Here is a 27,527-nt window from a genome sequence, read left to right as displayed (position 1 = left end):
TAGGAGGGAAAATACTACATGCATGAGTTTAGTTCAACATCTCTGAACAAGCTTTTCCTCCAATTATACTCCCTCTCTTTTGACAACAGATACAGAATGAAAGCAATTCACTAACTTGTTCAGTAATTATTAATTGAAAATTTACTCTGCTCCAGGCACTGTGCTAAATGCTGGGGATACAATGGTGAGCACACTCAAGTTGATCAAATCTAGAGAGGACAACAGACAAGAAACCATGCAACTATCCCTCAATGTAACGTGCTGCAATCTGTGCCATGGAAATGCCTGGGAGACACGCTTGGTGGGCATCATCCCAGCCTTGAAAGGCTAGGAAAAGCTTCTTCCTATAAGAAGTCCCATCTGAGTTAGGACCCAAAGAAAGTATAGAGGTAGACCAGGTGAAAGGGATGGGTGTGGGGTGGGGTAGTGTGGGTTTCAGGCAGAGGGAGCAACTGGGAAGAACTTGTAAGTTCAGGTTCCTCCAAGTAGTTCGAGATGCCTTGAGTGTGGTAGGGCAGAGTATGGGGTGGGGCACAGGTGAGGGGCTTGCTGGCGAGCAATGAATGAGGCTGGAGAGGATAAAGGATCAGAGTTCATAGATGCTCTTCTAAGCCACATTAAGGAGTCAGCAGAGAAACACCCCACAAATCTGGACAGTGGCCAACTTGAGTTCTTCCACAGCTTCCCCCTTTGACCCTTAGAATTATCGTTCTAGGTTGTTCTTAGAATGGAGCCTTTTTCTCTAACATCAGGTAGGCTCTCAGGAAAGGAGTCAACCTGCTTCCAAATGGCATCTTCAAGCCAATGTGTTACTTCACCCAACAAAGTGAATATGCATTGAATATCATTTCACTTCTTATTATGAAATAAAATAAAAAAAACTCTGTCCCCTGAAAAATCAATTTCAGGCTTCACTGAACAAATATTTGCTCAGATAGGGCATGAAGTTAGGGGAGAAGGAGAACTTTTAGAGCACCTTGAAATCATTAAGCTGGCTTCATCACTGTTTAGAACTAGGATATCAAAAAGTTGGCCACTTTTCTCAGGGCCTTGCAAAGCTTTCTGCCTCCAGCTCCTTGGGGACTTCCATGTATTTTTAGCCTGTTTATGGATAATATAATAGGCGTGTTTGAGGAAATGTTAAGGGAAACCACCCATGAAGCACATACCAGTTTGGAAGGCTGGTTATTCTTACATTCGTGAGAAATCGTCAGCCCTTTTAGGGGAACAAAACTACATCTGATTGTGGGGCGGCCTCCAGAGTAGCACAGAACACCCTCACCCTCAGAGGTCCTAGCCATTGGCCCGGGGGACTGGGAGGGGTCATTTATTTAGAGTGGGGGTCTTTTTTTACACCCCACTCTAGAGACCACGTCCCTTCTCCTGATCTCTTATTTCTCCTGTCCTCTCATTCCTTTTGGCTTTCCTGCCTGTCTTCAGCCAACCAGTGACAATGAGAAGCACTGACAGAAACAGTGCCTTTTTCTGAGGTCCTGAGGGCAGCCTCTAGTGTTCAGCAAAGTCAATTTTACTCATTTACGTAAATTTCCCCCAGAATCAAAACAAAACAAACCCATCGTCTCTGAGCTAATAATGTAACTGTGTCCTATCATTTCCTTGGTGGCAGGGGCAAACTCCCTATGTCCTTTGTGCTCCGACACATTATCTGCTACGAGACTATGCCCAGGGAAGGTTTTCGGACAGTTGTCATACTGACTGTGAAAACAAAATGAACATGGTTGGCATGAGATGCACGGAAGCTTATCCGAATAGTTATTCTCACTCTCATGCATTTTCATAACTGATAGGTACCTTTTAATTCCGCACACTGTGAAAAGAAACATGGGGAAATATAGGCTGCTTGTTAAGTAATCCACTTTGACTCTCTCCTTTCTAAAAAGCATGTAATTTAAATAGAAATAAGTTACATTAATTCAGTTGTTTACCTATGTGAAGAAATGGTTTCAAATGCTTTTCTATACTATGGTAAGAAGTTATTCAGAGTGCCATAAAACACATAGTGGAAAACAACAATTATATCATACACAGAGCTCCGTTCTTCCCCATACACTGAGAAATAAACATTTGCCAATTCATAAGAGATACAGAACCATCCCCTTCCCCCTCACTTCCCCTCAGGGCTACGCTGTGATCCTTAGGCACTGTAGTGCCATCACTGCTCCTACAGTGGCAGCCCTTGAGGTGGCTTCATGGAGGTGAGGTCCCTGGCAGCACAGGAAAGGGGCAGACAATAAAAGATACTTTAGAAGAGGCCCCTCTGAGACTTCTACTGCTCATTTCTGGTCTTTAAAATAGAGCAGAACAATGGACAAGATGGATTTATTGTACAATTAATTAATTTCAGCTCTCCCACAGTGGGTATCTAAGGCTAAATCATGGTCCTTTTTTTAAAAGCACACACACAAACTTTATTGTTGAAAATACTCCAGATGTCTCTCTGTGTCCCCCATTCATCCCTTCTAGGCGGTACCTGCCCAGCCCCCCTCCAGGCCTTCACCACCCTGTTGTCTGTGTCCATGGGTTATGCATATATGCATACAAGTTCTTTGGTTACTCTTTTCCCACCCACCCCTGCCTTCCCTCTGAGATTCCACAGTCTGTTCCATGCTCCTTTTGGAGCACACAAGTGGTAGATTTTAAATTTTTATTATTTATTTATTTATTTATTATTTTTTGTTAATCCACACCCGAGGATATTTTTCCATTGATTTTTAGGGAGAGTGGAAGAAAGAGGGAAAGACAGAGAGAAACATCAATTGGTTGCCTCCTGCATGAGCCCCAACCAGGGCCCAGGCCCAGGAGGAGCTTGCAACCAAGGTATGTGCCCTCAAACCTGGGACCCTTTTGGTCTGCAGGCCAATGCTCTATCCACTGAGCCAAACCCGCTAAGGCTAAATTTTTATTGGTGAGAGAGAGAGAGAGAGAGAGAGAGAGAGAGAGAGAGGAAAACATCAATTTGTTGTTCCACTCATTTATGCATTCATTGGTTGATTCTTTTATGTGCTCTGATCAGGGATTGAATCTGAAATCTTGATGTATGGGGCCGATGCTCTAACCCAGTGGTTGGCAAACTGCGGCTTGGCAAACCGCGGCTTGTGAGCCACATGCGGCTCTTTGGCCCCTTGAGTGTGGCTCTTCCACAAAATACCGGCTCTTCCACAAAATACCGACTTCTGCACATGGGCCACGAAGTTTCAATCGCACTGTACGTGCGCGCCTGCACGTGGTATTTTGTGGAAGAGCCATACTCAAGGGGCCAAAGAGCCGCATGTGGCTCGAGAGCCGCGGTTTGCAGACCGCGGCTCTAACCAATTGAACGCATTTATTTTATTTTACTTTACCAAGTATCATCATTTCTTAACATTAAGCTTCCTAACTCAAAGTAAAATATTTTATAAATCATTAAATGATTTATGGAGTTAACTTTCTCTCCCATCTTAAAAACGTAACTCTCTGAACTTCATGTTATTTTGGTAAGAAATTAAATACAATGGATTTTATACATTAAACATGGTATTTTGAAGTATGCCCACTAATAATTAAATAAGCCAAATCTGTGGGTAAAATTTAACCGTAGTGCTATTATTTTCCATTTCTCCATTTCATATGCTCTCTTTGTCCTTCTCCAATAGAGCTGAGTGGAAAATGGGACAATTAGAGGAACAATGACAAACTTTGCAATGGGACCAATGTGCTGTGTGGCCTTGGACAAGTCACCTCTTTCAGCCTCAGGTTCTTCAAATGTGGAAAGGGGGAAATGATACTTAAGGATAAAATAACATGTATAAAGCACGTGGCAAGTGGAAGGTACCTGATCAGTGGAGGCTGTTATCATTCCTTTAATCCTACTGCTCAGCTCATATCTGCTTTGACAAAAGGTGATGACTATGGTGTCCTAGTAACTGTTCGGTATATGAAGACATGAAGATAGAATAATAACAGATGGTTTTAGATTACCCTTAGAGTTCAGAAGTTGGTCATGTTTATATTCTTCAAGCAGTGTACATGTGTTCTGATCTTGGGTCCTTTGCATTAGATACCAATGTTTATGAGGTTGTTTCCTCTTGTCATTCAAATCTAGGTTAAATTCTATCTCCTTACAGAGTTTGACCATCTCTTCTAAAACACCCAGTCATGATGACATCACCCGTTCTATTTTCATTACTGACATCTCACTTATTGGTATTTGGGATGTTTACAACATTTTTTTTAAAAAAAACTATTTCTTTGCACTGGACTATATAGTCCACAAGAACAGGGATCTCTTCAGCCTGATCACTGCTCCTACAATGATGCCTTACATGTGCTAGGTGCTCAATATATACTTGTTCAAACAATGAATGCACGTTTCCACTCAGAATTGGAATCATAGTCTATTTTAAGGTTTATTCTGCTTCGTTTCTTCTGACCTACTGTTCTATTTTAGTATCAACTGCCTCGTTACATTAGAAAAGGATAAGGTCTTTACTTCTGACTACATTCCGTTTCTGTCTTTATGTCGCTGGTTTCTTTTATTGGTGAGGGTCATTTCCTTTTCTTAATGCGAGGCTGAATACACTAGAGTCTTTACTGTTCATAGTCTGTTCTTTGTCTTGAATTCGTCCTGAATTTTGCTGGATAACAGTTCATTAATTTCTCATTAGAGCCTCTTGAGGCCTCAGCTCCCACTAGATTTTGAATTAAGATTTTTCAATTTTTAACATTTTTCTATTCTTTCCCTCTTGTGATTACTTTTCCTTTGCATATTTTTATCTCTGTGTTAATCGTGGTGACACAGTCCGGGAGAGAACCCCTTATTTTGGGGGGAGGATGGGAAAATGGTATACGCTCAGGGGACCTGGGGACAGATTTGCTGTACACAGTGGCAGAGCAGAGGCAGAGCAGAGCCAGAGACGGCCACTGACAAGTGAGGTGAGATGAGAAGAAAGACGGAACGAGCAAGGTCACGTGTGAAAGGGAGTCGCATGGAGTGCTCTGTCATCTCTGCTCCTTCAGAATAGGACTGTTGCCAAAACTGATTGACTGGGACGAGAATGAGAGAGAGAGGAAAGCCATGGCCCCGAGAGCAGGATCATTCAATTCCCTTAGAGTGAATGAAACCTGCAATCTCATTTCATCTGGTGGCAGGAAATGGCATTAACGGTCAATGTGATACATGGACTCAGTTATGGGGAAAGATTTCCAACCAACCAAAGTGTGAAGAAGTGAGAGCAACTATTTTTCACTATAAACATGGAAATTAGAGTTTGTCAAGTAATGGTCCAATCTACAATTTAACATGCTGGAATATGAAACTACAAGATGTCTAAAATTATTCCCATCTGTCATCTTCTTGAAACAAACATAGCTTTTCAGAGCCACACTCTGCATGGGATAACCAATAGCCTTTATTAAATGTGGATTTTACCTCACATTTCGGTAATTTAATTTAATTTTGTTGGCTATGAAAAAATAAAAAAACATCATTTTAGTACTGTTATTCTTCATTTCTTTGGTGATAGCTTGATGTAAAGTATAAAAGATTTCCAAATAATAGATTGTATCAATCAAACTTATGAGATAGCAACAATTCAGAAGCATTGTATATGCAAAAAATATAAAGATCTGCTAAAGCTATTGCTAAGGACTAAGGATAATTATGATTTTCTTAAATGAGAGAAAATGACAATCTTTGTTACTAAATTCATGCACACTGCAGAAACGTTAAAATGATTTGAGGCTTCTTTTCTCCCCACGAAGAAACCATACTCTTTGCACCTGCAGTGACCTTATGTGGCCTCCAAAGAGTAAACTCATGACTACTCAATATAATAGCAAAACTAAGTGTGATAGACAATACTTGCTGGACCTCTGGTGGCAGCCAGGGAGGTGATTAGAAATAAAAATAACTGTGAAGCAATTTGGTTTCAGTATTTAATCTCAAAGAAAAATTGACCAGAGACTCTTATTGAGCCAAACTTAATGACTCAATTATAATTCCTTTTCTTTCTTTGATGGAAAAGAGATAGTAAAGAAGAGGGGAATGGCCAACCTGTAACACTCACACAAAGGAAGAAGAAATTAGGTAACCTAAAAGTTATCAAAACACCACTTTTCATAATAGCAGTAAAAGGAGCATACCAGAAGGCAGAAGGGGTTCTAAGTATAAAGAAATTGCGAGTGTTACAGGCTAGAATGGGAGTCACTATACCCCTAAGACTCTAAGGACTATTTGATCTCTCTCTCTCTCTCTCTTTCTCTCTCTCTCTCTCTCTTTCTCTCTTCATTTATCTATCTCTATTTCTCTGAATATGGAAGGCAGACAGATGGACCCATAGCAACATAGGTTAGAATTGATGGTGGCCTACGAGTAGACCTGGACAGAAGATTAAAGAGATGTTCAGGAAAGCTAACAATCAACATGAATTATAAATTATTAAATTTGATGTTAAGTAGTAGAATTTAGTAGTATATTGAGGTTGGCTTATAAATATTTGTCAAATCAATAAATGAGAAAAGAAAGGTTTATGGCTTGGGTATTGGGTGACTGGTGGTGCATTGATTTCTTAAAGAACTTAGTGAGTTCATCTAGATAGGTCCCTTCCCTAGCCCAAGGCCACATTAAAGATACCACTGTATCAGCTATATTATTTTCAGAGTTGTATATAAGTTAGGCACTAGAGCAAGAAACAGGGTTTATTATTTTTAAAAGAAGAGGAAGGGAAGGAAGTAGGTCAAACCCTGACAATGGAGACAGAGGACAATGAAGACCAAATGAGCTGATCAGTTCAAAGGTGATGTGTTTTTTATTTGTATGCTCAAAACCAAATACAATAAGGAAGAAATCTGGGTGAGGGAACCTCTTTTACTTTTAAACAGAGCTGGTAAATGTGTGTGTGTGAGAGTGTGTGTGTGTGTGTGTGTGAGAGAGAGAGAGAGAGAGAGAGAGAGAGGACAAGTAAATACATTGGGCCATGACAACCTGTTTGGATGTCATCAGTTCATCAGTGTGTATGATACTCCTTTTTCTGATCAGGCTTCAGGAGTGTCGAGATAATCTCTCCAAACAAGTTCACTTGTATTAGTAACAGAAGTAAAGATAGAAACCATTAGAAGGTAAGCTTTTGGGATGCAGATAAAAATAAATAGTATCTGTACATGGAGAAAATGTTCTCTTTTTGGAGCATAGCATGACCCTGTTTTTAGTCCTGCTATGTGCATATGTCTGTATATACACAGATATAATTTTTACAAATACTTTATCATGTTATTTAGCTCCCCTCAAATTACATGCTCATTTGATTTCAAATCTCTACTTTGTTTCTTCCCCTGAAGTGTCTTTTTCCTTTCCTACCTGAACCCTGTCTTCTTTACAACCCAACTCAAGCCAAAGCCTTTCAATAAGATTTTCCTTGAGTATTAGTTTATTGACTTCTTCTATCTCTGAATTTAAATCATAGAGAAGTATTTCATTCTATGTACCCTCTATTCTCCTGAGCTCAAGCACAAAATGTTTGCATTCGGGAGGTTCCCAATAAATTACTGTTTGGTGAATTAGTGAAGAAAATATGGGTTCACTCCTCCAGTAATGGAACTTTTGGCTTCCTCCCAGCATTCACTCCATCCCACCCTCTCACATCATGTCAGAGCCACTGGCTGGGTGGGGTTGAACCTCTGCTAGTTCCAGGAATGGGCCTTGGTTGCCTAAACCAGTCCGCATAATCCCATCCCTCTGGCAACAGTGATTTGTTCAAGTGTAGACCCATGATCTGACCTGGCCCAATCAGAATGAAGCTTAGGATGGTTGCTAGTCTGTAGTAGGGAGAAGTTCTGACTCTTCATGGATCTTGTGATGTGCAGATGTTATTACTGGAACTGTTGCAATCAGTTTGCTAATGTGGGGGAAGGCAGCCTGAAGGGAAAGCCAGGAGAAGACAGAGCATCACTGAGAATGGGAGTCAGTAGTCTGGCCAAACCATGCGGAAGCCACTACCACTGCTGGAGGCTTCAGTCATTTCAACCAATAGACTCCCTTTATGGTTTAAGCCTGATAATGAGATTTTCTATAACTAATACGCCTCCCTATTGTTGAGTTTCTCCTATTTTTAAATCTTTGGGTTACAATATGTAATTTGTCTTCTTGCAACCTAATTCATTTAGGGAAATACATAGCAGCAATCTTGGATAACATTTACTAGCCTAGTAAGATCATTATATATTTTTGATGCCTATGTCGATTCTAACCAAAGTCATGCTCACAAGTGGTAAAATAATAAATTGAGAACTGTTTCTATCACAATTTCTGCTCAAGGCGATCAGTGTTCTTAGGCATTTAGAATTGATATTGATTTATTTTATTAATTAATATCAAATATTTCCTGAACATTTACATCCATTCTAATTGTGTGTGGATAGACATACATTGCATGCAGGTACTTTGTGAAAGATGGGCTTCTGCTTAATATTCCTCAGGGTTTATGGCAATATATTAAATGTAGCTACCTTTTCGATGAAACTGAAGAGACCCCAGCAGACATATGGATTTTAGCATCTCTGTTGTGTACATTTCTAAGCAGCACTGCAGCTGGATATAAAGCCGACAGATTTCTGGATGAATCTCACCACCTTCCGGGCTGCAACACAATGAAAGAGAAAAGCTGTGAACATTCTTAGGATTTCATTCATCAGCCATTCGCCTTAGCTCTGAGAGGAAAAGGTGCTCAATAATGCTTCCTTAAATCTTTGAGTCTAAAATTTAGGACTTCCTGCTTTCAAACCAATGACCAATTTCATAGTTCTTACGTAAGTGTCTTTCTGACTAACAGCTCTTAATTTTTTCCCCCCTTCAGCAGCAGATTTCTGCTGGGAGCTGAAAATCATAAATGTTTTAAGTAATTGAAAATATCAGATATTTTCAACGTAACTATTGGAACAAATTCCAAAATATATTTAAACCATAAAAATATCCTAGCTTGCAAGAAGAGATTAAAACCTCTTATTTTCAGAGAGACAAATGAAGAGCTAGCTAGTCAATTGCCAGTGGTGAGATTGTTCTTTAATAGTTAAGACCCTAGCATAATATGATTAGAGAGCCAGATACAGATTATTTTTATCGAAGGCTTTTGTTTCTGTCTAAAGGATGTTCCTTTATTGTTTGCTATGGTTAATTTATGAGAGGCCAAAAGTTTTTAATGAAAAAGTAAAATTTTTATGAAAAAAGAGAAAAGTTATAAAATTCTAATAATTATGCCTAACAATCTAGTGCTAAATACTGAACTTATGTTTTAAAATTTATTCTACAGTCCTTGAGCCTTTCTCTATTAACTACGATAAAAATATAAATGTGAATATGACAGCCCTAGCTGGTTTGGCTCAGTAGATAGAGCATTGGCCTGTGGATGCCGATACTCTATCCACTGGGGGACATGCAGGAGGCAGCCAATCAATGATTCTCTCTCATCATTGATGTTTCTATCTCTCTCTCCCTCTCCCTTCCTTTCTGAAATCACTAAAAATATATTAAAAAAATAAATGTGAATATGATAAAACACAAATGATCACTTTTATTTTTTGATTAAGAAAAGAGGAGTTAGTTGGCAATAAAACTCTTTTTTTTAAAATCCTCACCCAAGGATATTTTCTTCATTGAATTTCAGAGAGAGTGGAAATGGGGGTGAGGAGTAGGAGAAAGAGAGAGATCAAAGGGAGAGAGAGAAATATCGATGTGAGAGCGACACGTCCATTGCTTGCTTCCCACAAGCATCTGACTAGGTTGGAGTGAACCTGCAACCCAAGTGGTGCCATAGGCCAGAATTGAAACCGAGACCCTTAGGTGCTCAGGCCGACCAGGGCAGAACTCTTCCTTTTATATACAAGTAAACTAGCATGTGTTGAATAAAGCAAACTAAACAAAAGGAATAAAGTTTAGAGCTAGATTTAAAATGGAAGAAGCTTACAAGTGAACTCTGTCAATTGTCCTAATGTGTTATTTTTATTTCTATCCCCATTCATTTAAAATGCAGTGAAATCTGATGAAATAATGCAGTGTTTGGATTTGATTCCTTTGGAAAGTGGGTCAGTGGCAAAATGTCTGGGGTAATTATCAGGAGAAAAATTGAGGCTTCAATTTTTAAATTCTGGATGTAAAAGGAATTTGTATTTATGCCGCACTTTACAATGACAGTTTGCATTTTCAATACTTATTTAGTGGAGGAGCCAGAGTGTGTCTAACTTTGTGGCTTACATAACCCCCCAAAATGCAACATTCTTTGCTTCAGCGCCAGTGAGGTGCACACTGATCCTGTGTCAGAAAGAACAAAGTGTCTCAAAAGAGCTTCTATGCAAAATGTGGCTTTAGCAGAAAAATAAAAGACTACAATACTCTCTCATTTGTGTCTCAGGGTTCTAGCCCTAGGCCAACATTGGGATCAAGCATATCTCTAGTAGAAGTTTCCAGATTTTCTTTCAGAGCTTCCTCCTGTGGGTGCCTCCCACCCTCAGGCTGGACCCCATACTCCTCCACCACACACATAAGGTCTCATTATTTCATAGCATCTGAGCCTTTCAAAAAGTCTCTGTCTGTGGCCCATCCCCGTATGGCCCCACTAGACTCTGAAGGGATACTGTGCATTACTAGTTGGTGTAATCAAAAGTCGTGCTGTATGTTACCTGCTAATAATACATTGACTCCGATAGAAAAATGTGAAGATAGTGTCTCATCCCTAAGGCAGGTTAGAGGGAAAATACTCTAAGGCAGGCAGTTCTTTTCTGTGCTGCTTCATCGTCCCAATCCTAGCTGCCTATTTTCACCTACGCATAACATTGGCCCTGGTGGCTCATATGCAGATTTTAAAAACCACCTATAGTAAATCTGTTGTATGTATTGTACATTTGATGAGTGGGACAATTAGTGAGGACAGTATCATTCCAAGCCATGGAGTATTCTTATTTTCAAAGATATAAAATATGTGCTTAGTGGCTTAGTTCCAAACATATGCAAACCTCATAGATAGATGACATTTAAAGTAATTTAAAGAAATGACTAGAGTTAATATTCTAGTCATAACTTCAGAGCCAGTATGTTTTGTTTATTATTTTGTAGCTAGACAGAGAGAGCTAAAGCAATGCATTAAGTGCTTCTGTAAAAAGGCAAATCGAAACGGAGATTAAAATGCCTAATTCATAGCATTTCCTTGGGTGCCATCTCCCTAATGCCTCTGTAACCAATGGCGATTCCAGGAACTGTGGAACCATTTCGCCCTTTGTAGCTGTTATGGGAAGGAACTAAATAGGTGCCACTGGAAGTGGAATCTGCCAAACTAAAATTAATTGTTGCTAAAGTTGGATTACACATTTCCTAGTTAGAAACTTCATACATATACTCGTGGATTATCCTTTGAGAACTTGGAAAAATTGAGAAAGAGAGGAACTAGTTAAAGAGCAGTGGAAACGTTATCTTTCATGTCAGTGATTCATGATCCCTTGTCTGGGTTCCATTAGCCTCGAGACCTGTATATTGTATTTTTCCCACGTTAGAGCACTCAGTTGTATTGCTAATTACTAAAGGTTCATTAAAAGGCAAATTGTCAAATGGGTTATACTATGTTTAATGTTATAAGCAGTGAACTGAAACACAGTTTTGAGAAGCATTAAGAACATTTAGGTTATTTTCATAACAAATGAGCAAGAGTCGGAGCATGGGGAATGGAGGAAAAGCCAAGAAGACAGCAATTTGAAAGTTTGAAACTTCCCAGGGATAAATGGTAAAGCCTAAGGAAATATTTACATTAATGTACCTGCCTGGTGTGCTCAGTGGATGAGCGTTGACCCTTGAACCAGGAGGTCACGGTTGGATTCCAGTCAAGGGCACATGGCTGGGTTGTAGGCCCTATCCCCAGGAGGGGGCATGCAGGAGGCAGTCAATCAATGATTCTCTCTCATCATTGATGTTTCTATCTTTCTTTCCCTCCCTCTTCACTCTGAAATCATATTTTTAAAATAATGATTTTAAAAAGGAAATGGCAGCAACTTAACTCAGAGCTAACTTTACCGAATATCACTTTGACTTAGTCTACAATGATTCATTCTTCTTAAAGTTTAGGTCTATGAGACATTTCTGAGGTGACTGATGCTCATTCAATTCAGACAAAAGAAATTTTATCAGTTAGCGACTAGGTTGTGATGATTTATTTTCTTATGAGCATAAGTCAAAAGCTAAACTGATCATTTTGATTATGTTGAAAGCCTCAGTATAATAGGAAACCACCCTAGAAGTGAACGTCAACAATAGTTCAGTGATTTAGAACTCAAGTTAAATGCAAAAACATTTCAAATAACTGCCAAATAATGTATCTTTCAAACAATTCCTTAAAGACGAGAATTAGGATTTAATGTCTTTAATTATCCGACTTAAGAAATCTGAACTGATATAGTAACAGGGGTACATGTGTATGGATATCGCCTCAATCATCCCTTGATGATAGAAACACTTTCTATTGTGGATATTCTTATTTCGTAATTCAAAAAAGACTGACCAAGCCAACTATCAGTGATGATGTGCAGCAACAGAGACTCTCATGCATTGTTGGTGGGGGTTAAAATGGTACAACTCCTTTGAAAATAGTTCTGAAAGTTTCTTATAAAACTAAACATACACTTGTCCTCTGACCTGGCAATTCCATTGCTAGGTAATTACCCAAGAGAAATGAAAACATTCACAAAAAGATCTCTATAGGAGTATTCACAGTAGTTTTATTTAGAATAACCCAAAACTGGAAATAGGCCAGGTGTCTGTCAAGAGGAAAGTGGACAAAGAATTCAGTATATTTCCACAATAGAGTAATACTGAAGAATTAAAAGGAATGAACTCCTGACACACGAAACAACACAGATGAATCTCAAGAACATGATCTTCAGCAAGAAAAATCCCACAACACAAAAGAGTAAATAAATCATAACACCATTTATATGAAGTTGTAGAACAGATAAAACTAATTAATAACGACAAATATTAGAATAGTGATGGGAAGGGGCATGAGGGGAGGAAACTTTCTGGGCTGAGGGTAGATAGAGATTTGAGATACACGAGTGTATTCATTTGGCAAAACTTACTGAATGGTTCACTTAAGATTTATGTATTTGCTTATAAGAAAATTATACCTAAAAAGAGAAACATAAGCAAGTATTGACCTCTAGTTAATAATATGCATGCGGAACTGTTCAGGAGTAAAGTTTACTGATGTCTGCAACTTCAGAAACATAATGTGAATTTCTGGTTGGATAGAGGGATGAAAAGACAGGTAGATATGTGATAAAGCGAGTGTAATAAAACATTAATTGTAGAATCTAGGTGATGGGTATTTTCTTGATGTCCAAGGATTTTCATTTCCCCAACTATTTTCATGGCATAAATTGGACAAAACAACCGAGAAGCTTTATGGCTAGTGAGGTCAAGTTTAGGAGAGAACACACTGGGGATTTCAGTTACAAAATGCCTTGGCCCTGTGTCTGCTTTTCTGCCGAATTTGCCAGACTTTGGTGTTCTGAGCAGCTACTAAAAGTTTTTTGAAAACCAGCAAATGTTTGTTGTTTTGAAAGTCTGTCCCTAATGTAGTGGCTTATATATTTAGTTGAAGGCAGCAAAACATAATAAAAGGAAAATGGTTTCTGGAGTCAGAAAACTTAGCGCTAAATATAGACCTGGCTGGTTAGAATTGTGATCTTAGAAAAGCCACCTTAACTTCTCTGGGACTCAGTTTCCCCAAGCTGTGAAGTAGGGATAACAACTATTTGGGCTGAAGTCCCTCAAGGTTATTTCAAGAATCAAATGGGACCATGTGTGGGAAAACGAGTACAAATTGTGAAGGACTGTTAGAGGTTGGCTGCAATCCATCTTAACTCATGAAAGTTGTGTTTACTTAGCCTCATGCTTGCGTAGAGTCTCTAGTTTTAAAATTATCTGCTATCCTATTACATGTCTTATGTGCTTACTGCTCCCACATATGAACTTTGGTTAAATAAACATGCCATTAGGCTGAGGAAAATAGGTGTGACCCCGTTGACAAGCATCAGCATTTCACAGATGTTAGTAAACATGTGGGGTTTGTTGCTATAGCAGAGATGGGAACCAGAACTCCTGTTGCAGCCAATGTAACCACGTTTGTCATTTCCCCATCAGTCCTGTTGTTGGCTATTGAGCCAAATGGTAAGGAAAGATTCAGGAAGCCAAACGGGATGAGGGAAGGGATCACACCCTTTGCTTTATTTTTCAGAGCAAATAGCCAGGGAGGAAAGGGATTTAATGGTTTACCCAAGGATTTTTATCTCCAGGTTATCTCTTCTAATACCGCCTGTGGTTTCTTCCCACATGGATTCCACTTAACCCTAATTCTGTGCCAAATTTAAGGACAGCCTCAGATTCTAGCCTTGAAGTAGACACTCAGGTAGTCCCCTGAGTGTATATAACCCATGGAGAGTCACAGGTCAAAGAGGGCACACATGTGTGTGGATACGTGACCCAGTTGTTATTTTAGGTTTCAGACTCACTCTTACAGGCAATTATAGGGTCTATCCGAGTTCATAAAACCAGAACATATGCCAGATACTTACTAAATGACTCCACTATTGTATACCAAAATAAGCAGTGCAATTAAAAGAGAAGCCTAGTTAATGAGAAGAAATGAAAAGAAGACATTTTTCTCCCTATCTCTCCATTTTCCTCATAATCTTCTTCTAGTGAGTTTTTTAATGAAAGTTGCGTTTTAGGCAGAGACCTGTATTTCCTTCATAGAGAGTCATAGCAAGTTTGGTCCTCCCAGGACCATTGGAGAAATGATTGCAGTAAATCCCCTCACTTCACAGCACCTCCTTTCATGGGAACATATGGCTCTGTGATGTCCTCACCACTGAACACCAGTGGGGATCAAACTCTACCCTGAAGCTATTCGGGTTGAGTCAGAAATGAAAGGATTTTCACAGGAAGGAGAAACTGAAGTGCAACTGAATTACCTTTTGGTTGCTACCTTGAGCACCTTTATGCAAAGCAACTAGGTTCAAGGGGCCAGCACAGTTCATGGCAGTGGTTCTCAACCTTCTGGCCCTTTAAATACAGTTCCTCATGTTGTGACCCCCAACCATAAAATTATTTTCGTTGCTACTTCATAACTGTAATGTTGCTACTGTTATGAATCATAATGTAAATATCTGATATGCAGGTTGGTCTTAGGCGACCCCTGTGAAAGGGTCGTTCGACCTCCAAAAGGGGTCACGACCCACAGGTTGAGAACCGCTGGTTTAGGGCCATATTATTTATGGCCCTCATTTCCCTATTACTTTTGTTTTGTCCTCTGGCAGGATTTCTGACATGACCTCTGACATTTCCCCCTGACCCCGTTGGGAGAGAGTTGATAAATACTGGGTAGCATTACCAAGCAGCTTATTTATTTTCCATTTAAAGAGTAAAAACTATATTTAAACAGATTTTAAACACTTAAAAAAATCAATAGCCATCAGTTTCCTGACATTATGCTACTTATAATGAAATAAGACTAAAAATATGACTATTGAATTGTAAATCACCTTATTTATCTTAGAAGTTACTGACTAGGGCATTGCTGGAGAGAATTGGGACTGGGTGGTGACTTTGTTGGCGATTCTGAGACTTTCTGGGAATTTCTCAGGGCAACAGAGGCTGACAGAGTTAATAGGCTGCACATCATAAATTCTTTTTCATGATACTTGAATCTCATGCCTATTGATCAGTAGAAAATGAACCTTTATATATAAGGCCCTATCTTTTCAATCTCCAAAATAAAATAGCTTTCTTACTCTGTCTTAGCCTCTTCCCTCATCTTTCTATCCTTTGGGCTTGAGGGTTTCCTGGCCCTTCCATTTTTTGTTTGTTTGTTTTTTAATCCTCACCTGAGGATATTTTTCCCATCGATTTTTATAGAGTGTGAAGGGAGACAGGGAGAGAGAGAGAAAGGGGAGAGAAACATTGATGTGAGAGAGGCGTATGGATTGGTTGCCTTCCATATGCACCCCAACCTGGCCAGGGACAGAACTTGCAACTCAGTGCCCTTGACCTGGAGTTGAACCCAAGACCCTTTAGAGTTTGGGCCGATGCTCTAACTACTTAGCACACCGGCCAGTGCATTGGCCCTTCCATTTTTTTCTCCCTCTGATTCTCTCAGTGGTTTTCTCTTTATGATCTACTGTTTGGGGTCATATGGAGTCTGCAAACAGCTCATTAGGTCCTGGTTACAGGGGTTGGGATTCTCACAGCTGGCAGACAGAGGCCTGTGGCTGAGAGAGTCTGAGTCTTGAATGCTTAAATCTCTGCTGGAATGACAATTGTCACATTGGGTTATATGGGTAGAACACAGCTCTTCCCCACTGACTATAGCTGGGATCAGTCTGTGTTTAAATATATATGTGTATGTGTATGTGTGTGTGAGTGTGTATGTGTATGTGTGTGTGTGTATGTGTGAGTATATTTATTTTACAGAAATATATAACTGTCTCCAATTTTATTCTGCAAAATATTTTTTTGCATCTAAAATCAAGATTTTTCAATCTCAGATGCTTGCTTATTATTTGTACCTGATGTCAATGATCTTTAAAGGTCAATTATCATTCAATTATCATGTGATACATTGCAAAGAATTCAACTCATTTATTTTCATTATATTCAAAGTCTGGGTCACTAATTGCAGCATGCAGTTCATTCCTGCTTTTATCCACTGGGATTCTAGGCCTCGATATATTGAATTGTTAGTTTAGCTAAATGGTATTTAGCCCTTCATTCTTAATTATGTCATTAAGTCAGGTGCTGCTATATTTCTCTTTAGCTGAAGCTGCAGACTTCATCAATATTGCTGAAGCAATGCCAGTTTTAAAACAACCCAAGAGAGCTGGGCAAATGGAACTTATTCAGTTAATATAAAAGAGAGTTTTTGATTAAAAAAAGAAAAGAAATTTCCTCATCTCCTTTAACTATAACAGCACGAAATGCCAGTCAATACTTAAAAATGAATTGTGACATGTGAATTGTGTAGGTATAGAATAACTAATTTTCAAACCCATCATAGTTGCAATGCCAATCACCTCCTCTTACATGTGAGACTGTTTACAGCAGTGACAAAAGACCAGGAGAGTCCAAAATATGGCCAACACAGGCCTGAAATTCTATTTTTTAGACTCACAGAAGATTTAGGCAGAAAGGCTCTTTGGGCAGGGTTTAGGGTTAGGGCAGACAATGGCCTCTGTTTATCATACTAATAGCAACTGTAAATATAGAGCTTCAGTGCCTCCAGGTTAGCCCTTTGGTTCATTCTTTAGTTTATAAGGAGGATTTAGAAAAGAGTTAGAACTTTTTTTTTAGCATTTGCAGTTTACTGTTTCAACTTCAGACTTCTACCCAACACTAGAGGCTTGTTAACTATTATATCTAACTAGAGGCCTGGTGCATGAAATTCGTGCGGGGGTGGGGGGGCATGGCGGGTCCCTCAGCCCGGCCTGTACCCTCTCTAATCCAGGACCCCTCAGGGGACATCCCTCTCACAACCTAGAATCACTGGCTCCTAACTGCTTGCCTGCTTGCCTGCCTGATCACCCCTAACTGCCTCTGCCTGCTGGCCTGATACCCCTAACTGCTCCCCTAACTGCTCCGACCTAATCACTTCTAACCACCTCTGCCTGACTGCCTGATCTCGCCCCTAACTGCTTGCTCCCCTGCACAGGCCTGATCTCGCCCCTAACTGCTCTCCCCTGCCGGCCTGATCTCCCGTAACTGCCTCTGCCTCAGCCCCCGCCACCGTGGCTTTGTCTGAAAGGATGTTGTACATCCAGAAGATGTCCGGTCGATCTGGTCTAATTAGCATATTACCCTTTTATTAGTATAGATAGGATTCCATGGTGTTATTCTGCCTTTTTATTGGCATGCAATGAAAATCTGTATTTTTTTGCATAACTGAAAAGATGACACTTCATGCCAATATGGAAATGCGCATTTCTAGACAGATGTAAGAGCTATTTTTTTACAAAAAGGCAAAAGCCTTATGCAAACAGAACCAGTGTCTGTGTATGAAAATATCGTATTCCACTAGGAGCTTTCCCCACAGGACTATAAATTCCTCAAAGCCAGCAGGTTTATCTTGTTTATCTGTAACTTACAACACTTAGCAGATTGTCTAGTACACAGTAGGTATTCAATTAATTGGTTCTCAGGGTGACTTTAAGAGTAGTGCCTATGAGATGTGAGGAGTTGGAAGGCTGGGGTTACATTTCACCAACACAGCTAGGTTTCTTAAGAGTTTCTTTTCTTGTGGCACTCTTTTAAAAATGCATTCTTTAAGTAATGCATATGAACAGACATTTTATTCAGAAAAGTAAAAAGAGAAAAGATGACACACAAATACCAGAAGTATCCATTGTTAAGCTTTTGGTACATTTCTTTCCAGATTAATATCCTCAAGAGCAGGACGTTTTATTCATTATTTCTGTTTTCCAAGCACTTAGCACAGTCACAGCATCTGACTCACTGAAGGCTCTCAATCCATGGTTGTGGAAATGAATCCAACTGAACATTCAAGGCTGACCGTGTGGCACAAGCACTCTTCTCAAAGAGGCCAGGCTGGTAATTTCAGCGACTGTGGATCTGGCTGCAGGAGGAGGAGCCCACTTCCCTGCAGTTGTTCACATTTCCTCTAAGAAGGAATAAATATTAACATAAAGACCACCCCACAACCTCTACAGTGAAGCCTAAGTGGTCCAGTGTCCAACAGTCTGGGTTTATTATTTCCTGATTTCATGACTTATAATGTGTGACCTTGGGCAGATTTCTTAACTGCTAAGGGCCTCAAATACTGAACTAAAATAAGAATAGCTGCTCCATTGGCATTATGAAAAGATTTACGTGAAATAATACATAGGAGCTATATGGTCATAACCAGCACAAATGAATGGCAAAGGGCCCCAGGGAGGCAATTGTATATATGATGTCTAGACATCTTTCTATCTTTGTCACAGGCTTTCTTCTTACTTAATTATTAATTCACATTCGCATAGGATTTACTGTGATTTCCTGCTGTCCACAAAGGGTGAATTTGGAAAGGAGAAGAAAGTGTTACTTTTCCTGGAATCCTTTTGTAAGAGTGCATTGAAACTCCCAGGACTATCCCATGGTGTTTTGATCATAACATATTGTAAAGTCTCCTTTAAGACAAATTAATTTTTTCTCCACAGTGATAGAAAACTTGCAGTCTTTTATTCCTTCCTTGGTGTGGTATCATTTTACTGCCATCAAGTTTTCAAGTAAATGGCTCCACCGTGGAGAGCTGCATCTAATTTCTTCTTTCTCTGATAATGAAGTATAATGCACCATTAGGTGAAACGGAATGACAGGACTCTGCGCCTCTGCCAACTGTGGGCTCAAGAGCAGAAACAGCTCTTCCAGGCAGACGGACATCTGGGCAGGAGGAGATAATGATGAACACACGTTTAGGTCAGTCTCTCCCATAGAAGCATTCCTTTTGATTTTCAAGCTAGCATAAATTATGTAAGATCATTAGTCCTTTGCTACGGGGAAAAAAAGATTAATGAACTCACTGACAAAGGACTTGAGGGTAGAAACCTGCTTTATTATTTCTTGGCATTTGACTCAGCAGTAGCCAAACGCAGTATAACAAACGTTCACTGAGAGTTTACTATGTGCCAGACACCACGCTAAGTAAGCACTTACATCTCATTTAATTCTCACAATGAGCCCATGAAGTCGTTACTGTCTTTATCCTTAATTTACAGATGGAAGGGAATGAGGCTTAAGAGAGGTTATGGAGCTTCCTCAATCACACAGATAGTAAACGGAATGATAAGACTCAAACCTGCATTTATGCTTTCAACTGCTACATGAAGTTGCCTCAGTGTGCTCAGGAATGTTCATCTGTTTGTTCACGCACAGATATTGAGAGTATACCTTCTGTAAAATATTGTGCCAGGAATTAAATAAAAATGTCCTACTTTTTCTTTGTTGAGCCCTTCAATTATTGTGGCTTAAAAATCGGCCCTACTCTTAGTTCCTTCATTTTTCTATTTATAGGTGTACAATATTTTCTGCCTAACTCAGGGACACGCCTAGAACCAGGGGACCATAAGCGCATAACACAGGAGGCACACCGGGCTAGCACAGGCTGGTATATGTGGGGGGGCTGGGGGAAATTGCTGGGGATCCTCCATCTAAGCAGAGCAGTGAGAATGGGAAAGGGCATGGTAAGGATTGGATACGGAATCCTCTTTCTTGCTCTCTGTCTCTCTCTCTGTATGCACAACAATGAGTGCACTGAGGGGAAGGAAGGGGGAAGGTGGCATTGATGCTGTTCGTGAGACATTATTATTCTGTCTTTGCCCAAGAAGAGGCCAAAGCATCCAGGATGCAATGCAGAGGACTTTTTTTTTTTTTTTTTTTTTTTAACCACTTAACTAGGAATGGGAGAGTTCCCTGAACAAATGAAGTCACAAACACTATAAATTATTTGCAAAGCATTTCAGAAATGAGTAGTGAAGTAAATATACAGGGGCAGGCAAAAGTAGGTTTATAGTTGTTTGTATGGAAAATAATACAGTAATTAATAAATAATAGTACAAGACTAAACTCTGTGTTTCACATACTCATAACTGTAAGCCTACTTTTGCCCACCCCTGTATTAATGCAAAAAAAAAAAAAATGACATTTTTGATGGCTAATGGCTCAGTTGGATATAGAGCATAAGAATTTTTGCATGTTAAATAGGTAGGCTTCAAACTTTGTATACCATGCATCCCCATCAATAAAATAAACATGCAGCACTCCTTAGATACAGCCTGTATTTGTTGATAACTTTTTTCATAAACAATGATACTAACATATTGAGTATATTAAAATGTACAAAAAGAAGAATTAGGAAAGGAGACTCTAAAATCCAAAGTTATAATATTTTCTTTCAGATCACCTTGCACGCATCACTTTGAAGCCCACAGGCTCAGGTTGGAGGTTCTCAAACTTTAACTTGAAAGAGTCACTTGAAAGGCATGTGAAACCACTATGCTGCGCTGCGTCCCCCGAGTTTCTAATTCAGTGGGTCTGGGCTGGTGTCTGATCATCTGATTTCTAATAAGTTCCCAGCAGATCCAGGAACCATTCTTTGAGAAGCAGTGGGTGAGCCTATTACAGCCATATCCCTCAGGGAAGCCATCTAGCATCCAAAGGAAAGAAGCAATGATGTTGAGATGCCAGTGGTAAGGCTGATCTTTAAGGCAGATGACCCTATGGAGTGCCCCCAAATCACAACACAAGGCCACAGAGCTCATCCCTTTAAGCAAAAGAGTAGCTTCAGTAAACATCCAAGTACATTCCAGGCACATGGAGAAAAAAATGTTTTCAGATGACATTCAGGATACACATTAGGGAAATCTTAGTAAACAGATCCCAACTCACACCTTAGCTCAACATAGGCAGATGGAAGAGACCATGGGAGGCTCCAGGACAGCAGTGACATGGCATTCCAGTGACAGACGCCCCCAGGAGCCAAGCATTGCCTGCCAGATTCTTCTGAGAGGCCTCCTGGAGGGTGTGCGTTCAAGTTGCAAATCCTATTTGGTTCGCACTCCAGGTTTTACTGGGCAAGGTTTCATCCTCATTTGCACTCCACGTCTTGTTTTAAAAGTTTTGCTTCATTTTGGCCTCCTTTTATTTCCTGTCCTTGAACTCATGTTGCCAACACTCAAATATGATCTGACATCTCATTGCAAATCAAAGGAAACACAGCAACACCTACTTTACAAATGAGTACATGTATTAACAAACAGCCCCACATGGAGAGACAACTGGAAAGTGGCACAGTCCCTGGCAAGGGCAAGGGCAAGGGCAGGGGCAAGAGCAAGGAACTCAGAGGCTCTCTGCCTTCTGCTCTGAACAAGTCATCTAAGAAATGCTTGTTGGGAAGCAATTGGGAAAGACGAAAATGCAGAAAGGCACATTCCAGCTCACGCTGCTAAAATCCCAGAGATCCATGGGAGATACTCAGTCTGCTTGAAGGATGTAAGACTGCAGCATCACTGGAGCCTGCAGTCTCAGAGACAAACTATAAAGACAGCTCCAGTCTGTCCTTGTTAAAGGTAAATGTCCTGGCTGTGCTCTCGGGACCTGCTGCAGAGAGTGCTCGCACCAGGGGCAGAAGTCATCACTCAGAGGAGTGTAACAGGAAAACTGCAAGAGTTGATCCAGGCCGGAAATGGAAAAATAATAGAAAGACGCCTGGCTGATGGTACTAGTAAGACAGAGGGAAGGGGCCAATGGGGGACAAGTCTGTTTGGGTATGCGTGGGAACTTCAGCACATTTCACTAGTGGGAGGTTACACATGCTGGTTGCTCATGTGGCCGTGAAACACGAAGACAGCACATTCTTTCTCAAAAATTTAGGTAGACGGGAAATAATTTGTATTTAATTTTTACACAACCATTTCTCTCTGTCTCGGTTTTATTTTTGTTTTAAACGGTGCAGTTCCACATTTTAAACAACCTCATTCATTCCCTAAGTGGACTACTTACTTAACTCCTGTGTGCTTAAGTTACATTTCCAAACATGAATGTGCGATGTCTCCAAGAGATAGGCACAGAAACCCATTTCCATCTTCTATGAATTTTGAAATGCAGTTTCCACCGCAATTTAAACATGTCGTCTAATTAAAGATACAAATCTTGAAATGTTTTTCTTCTCTCACCACTCTATTTTACACACACACACACACACACACACACTTTTTTTTTTTTTTTTTAGGTCAAGCACACAGTGTTCTACCAGAAAGGAATAATGTCAAATCACAATAATAGCAGGAATAAAGAAAAATAATCACCCAGTCTACATGGAGCCAGGAAGAAGACTTAGAAAACAAAGAGTAAGAAGCTTTAGGGCAATTTTCCCAAACATCAAGCAATATTAAATTTGTTTGTTTTTTGGAAATGATAAAATAGTATGATGACAATAGTAAAATAATTTTTAGATGAAAAGTAAGTTACCCCCAAATCCTACTTTTTAATATTTCTAAGTTAACTTTTGTGACATATTTTCCAAACTTTGATCATCCGGATATTTATTTTCATCCAATTGAAATTATTTTAGGCCAATTTTGTATTCTTCCTCTTCTTTTCTAACTTATCCCTTTATCATAGACATTTTCCCATTTTAAATAATTTCAGCATAGTAATGTGGAAAAAAACAAACAGGGAACTCACAGAAAAGGAAATATGGAAGGATAATAAATACATAAATAAATAAGCACTCAAACTCATTAGTAATCAGGGACATACATATTTAAATCAGTGAAATATAACATTTCATACCCACTAGATTAGAAAAATAAAAGTCTGAAAATACCAAGTGTTTAAGAGGAGCTGGAGCAATGTGCCAATGGAAAGGTCAATTAATACGACCAATGGAGAACAATTGGAAGCATCAAGTCCAATGGAAGTTGTGCATATTCAACCAGCATCAATTCTGCTCTGTGTCTGTCCTCTAGAGCAGCACAGAGCTCCTTGTGGTGATGGAAATAGTCTTCTGTGCAGAGCAGAATGGTAGCCAATAGCTGCCTGTAGCTTTTGAGCATTTGAAATAGGCTAATGTGACTGAAAAATTGAATTTTTAATTTCAGTTCTGCAAATGTAAATGTCTCTGCCTTTAGCAACATATAAGTATACCAATTTTACCACAGAATTACCAGGGCTGCTGTAATCATGTTTGACATTTTGCTAATATACAATGTGTAAAATACTATATATTAGTTTACCATATGGTTTTTCAACTATTAACAGAATTGCCTTTTTTTCTCATGTTTGTTTATTCCAATTGTGTATCCATAAGCTTTGTCATTTTTCAGCTAAAGTCTTTGCTATAAATCCCAGGCAATATATATTTTTTCTGGCAATAGTTACTAACCAATTTTATAGACTCCTTAATTTCTTTCTAATTTGTATCTCCTAGAACTTTAGTATAATTTTTCCATTTCGTTTTTCAATAAGTGTTAAAATATTTCTGCATTTTTACTTACAGTTTCTCATTTAAAGGTTAAAACAACTTTAGTTAAGATTAACAGGTACAGCCCAGCCACTGTGGATCAGTGGTTGAGCACTGACCTATGAACCAGGAGGTCAATGTTCGATTCCCAGTCAGGGCACATGCCTGGGTTGTGAGCTCGATCCCCCAGTAGGGGGCATGCAGGAGGCAGCTGATCAATCAATGGTTCTCTTTCATCATTGATGTTTCTTTCTCTCTCTCCTAAGCTTCCTCTTTGAAATCAATAAAAAAAAAAAAATTTTTTTTTAAAGATTAACAGGTACAGTCCTAACCGGTTTGGCTCAGTGGATAGAGCGTTGGCCTGAGGACTGAAGGGTCCCAGGTTCGATTCCGGTCAAGGGCATGTACCTTGGTTGGAGGCAGCTGATCGATGTTTCTCTCTCATTGATGTTCCTAACTCTCTATCCCTCTCCCTTCCTCTCTGTAAAAAATCAATAAAATATATTTTAAAAAAATATTAACAGGTACAAGTATGAAAAAATTAAACTACTATTAAAACAAGAGAAAGATGCAAAATACTGAATTACATTGAGTAAAACAGACAAATCTGCATAAAGTATAAAGAACTCATTTGGTTCATAGGAAACAGTCAACTAAGAGGTGGAGGCAACTGTATTGCTCATTTACCAAGTTGGTTCATTTACTGTGATCTGCTACACATTTTATTCCATTGTCATCTGGCCCCTCTATGTTTGCTGTGGAGAAACCTGCTTTCAGTTTCATTGTAGTTCCTCTGTGGGCAATGTCTTTTCTCTCTGGCAGTTTTTAAGATCTTCCTTTTTCCTTGGTGCCCTGTGTCATCATTGTATTCTCTCTATTGTTCCTTTCTGAAACTCTTATTAGAAATATGTTGGATGTTCTCATTCTAGCTTCTTCTCTATGTGTTTTACGACTTAAACTTGAAATCACATATTCAACAGGACTTTGTAGATTCCTGAGAAGTATTGCTTTTGGACTACAATGGCAGTGAGAAGCATAGTTATTATTTCTTAGGAGGTTGAGTCAAGCAAACATCCTAGTTATCTTCTTGTGCTGGAGGTATATTTTCCCAGACTACCTTTTATGAAACATGTAGCCTTTTGAGTGTCATGGTTTGTATCAGAATCCCAACAGGAAACAAATGAAAGATTCAAAAAGCATTTATTTACCTACGGCAGCGGTTCTCAACCTGTGGGTCGCGACCCCTTTGGGGGGGCGAACAAACCTTTCACAGGGGTCGCTTAAGACCATCAGAAAACACATATATAATTACATATTGTTTTTGTGATTAATCACTATGCTTTAATTATGTTCAATTTGTAACAATGAAATCGGGGGTCACCACAACATAAGGAACTGTATTAAAGGGTCGTGGCATTAGGAAGGTTGAGAACCACTGACCTAGGGATTGATGACAAAGGTATGCATGGCAAGCAGGGACCATAAGGAATTTGAGACTGACCTCATGGCATGGTCACACTTCTAGGCACTAAATGATGAGTGGAGAGAGAGTTGTATAGTGCAAGCCTCCTTGGGTAGAACAGTTACGAGTGGTTATGGGACACAGCCAGTTCAAAGGGACCTTATAAGGAGGGATATAGAAGAATAAATGCCTTGACCTCACCATTTCCCATCCCTACAAACTTTGGCCAGGGTTCCCAGTTGACTAAGCTCAACAGGAAGCTAGAGGACCAGGGAGCCTGGTGATACAGGGTGGAGAAAGACAAAGACCGGATCTGAGCAGCAAGGGCAGGCACGACTTTATGTGAGTATCTCTTTTCTATATCAGTTATATATTTTAAAAAGTGTTTGTCATATTTTATACAACTTATCTGTCTTGTATGTTTTAGAGTTATCTAACCCAGTGTATTGCCAGAAATAGAGGACACAAGACTCTCGGATGTAGATATTATTCACATTTTAAAGATGAAGAAGCAGAGGTTGGGTCACATAAATATTAAGTCTGGGATTGGAACACTGAGTTCTAAGTCCAGGCTTTGTCTATTGCGTTAAACATTGAATGCAGGCATGCTGTGTTGCTGACTTTTTAAAAGGAAGGGAGGGAGAAGGGAGCTCCAAGATTAACTGTAAAGCTCCCCGCCCCCCCAAAAAGATATGTGGGCTTAAAAGGAAGAATACCAGAGTCACTAATATAGAACTAGCATGTAAGTATTATAGGTTGCAGGTGTGAATTGACACTGACATTGATTCTTCCACAGAAGCCATTGTTATGGGAGGAAAAAGGTAAATCCTAATCATCTCTTTTCCTTTGGACAATACAAATAAAAATGTCCTGATCTCAGAGCATTTACAACTGTACAATGACCATATGACTTTAAAACAGAATCAAAAGCCTCCAAAGAGATAAATCAGTCAACAGACACCGTGGATGGGGAAAAAAAAGCAACGTTTAAAAGTCTAGAAAACCCTCAATTTAAATTCAGACCCAGATCTAGAGCACAGAGAAGAAATTCTAATTCCAGATTATGTTAAATCAGGTCAAATAACTGCTTCACATGTAGAAAAAAATTAAAAATGAAGATATATTCGGTATATGAGGTCAATTATATTCTAAAACTTTTGTTTTGCAAAAGCAAAGGAAAATTCTGTTTTGTTGAGAAATTAGAACAAAAATAAAAAAGAAACCCATAGAATGCAGTAACACACATCCTATTTGAAAGGCTAAATAATCAAGAAAAGTTGCTGATGGAGTCTAAAAACTAGATACATTTTGGGAAGCTATTTAGAAAATATCATTGACTTTGGAAGAAATAATCAGAATTGGTAGACAATAAAGGAGTAAAAAAATAAGAAAATTAATAATTTTCCTAATGTGTACATTTTAAAACATTATTTTGGGAACTGTTGTTTAGGGGTAAACTTCTCTAGACTCTTTTCCTTATAACACATTACCACCATCTTGTGATCACCCAAAGGCATATTGGATTGAGTGTAAGTGGTAATTCTTAAGTGAATATATAAGATATAAAATCCACAAGTTTAGACTGAATGAGATTATATAAATAGTGTTTTGTAATCTGCTTTTAGAATAATGGTACACAATAATACTTTTCCATGTTAGTATACCTACAAAATTTCATTTTAAGAAAAATTTATCCACATATCCTTGTAAAACGCATGATTATTTCTTTAGCATAAATCGCTATGGAATTAAAGGTGGACATATTTCTTACAGCTTTATTGAGGTATAATTGACAATAATTATACACATTTAGAGTATACAATATGATGTTTTGATATTGTATACATTTGTGAAATGATTACTACTAATTAGCATATATCTCACCTCACATCATTACTATTTTTGTGCATATGGTAGAAATATTTAAGACCTACTCTCTTAGCTAATTTCAAGTATGCAATACAGTATTATTAGCTACTAGAGGCCCGATGCACAAAATTCGTGCAAGAGTAGGCCTTCCT

At 39.1% G+C, this 27,527-nt stretch overlaps 1 protein-coding gene across 4 annotated transcripts in view; it reads right to left on the bottom strand.

Moving 5' to 3' along the window:
• The window catches only part of RGS7BP (regulator of G protein signaling 7 binding protein), a 121,507-nt gene that overhangs the window by 55,052 nt on the left and 38,928 nt on the right, over positions 1-27,527 (bottom strand). For all 4 annotated transcript variants that reach the window (XM_070412053.1, XM_070412050.1, XM_070412051.1 and 1 more), the window contains exon 3: positions 8,503-8,633. In XM_070412053.1, coding sequence (XP_070268154.1) covers positions 8,503-8,633 — 131 coding nt within the window. The remainder of the gene's footprint in view (positions 1-8,502; positions 8,634-27,527) is intronic.

The sequence above is a fragment of the Myotis yumanensis genome, unplaced genomic scaffold (assembly GCF_028538775.1).
Source record: "Myotis yumanensis isolate MYYU_CA2020_CCGP unplaced genomic scaffold, mMyoYum1.0.hap1 SCAF_4, whole genome shotgun sequence".
NCBI classification, from domain to species: Eukaryota; Metazoa; Chordata; class Mammalia; order Chiroptera; family Vespertilionidae; genus Myotis; species Myotis yumanensis.
The sequence above is the reverse complement of the archived record's forward strand: the minus strand, read 5'-3'. Positions and strand labels throughout refer to the sequence as shown.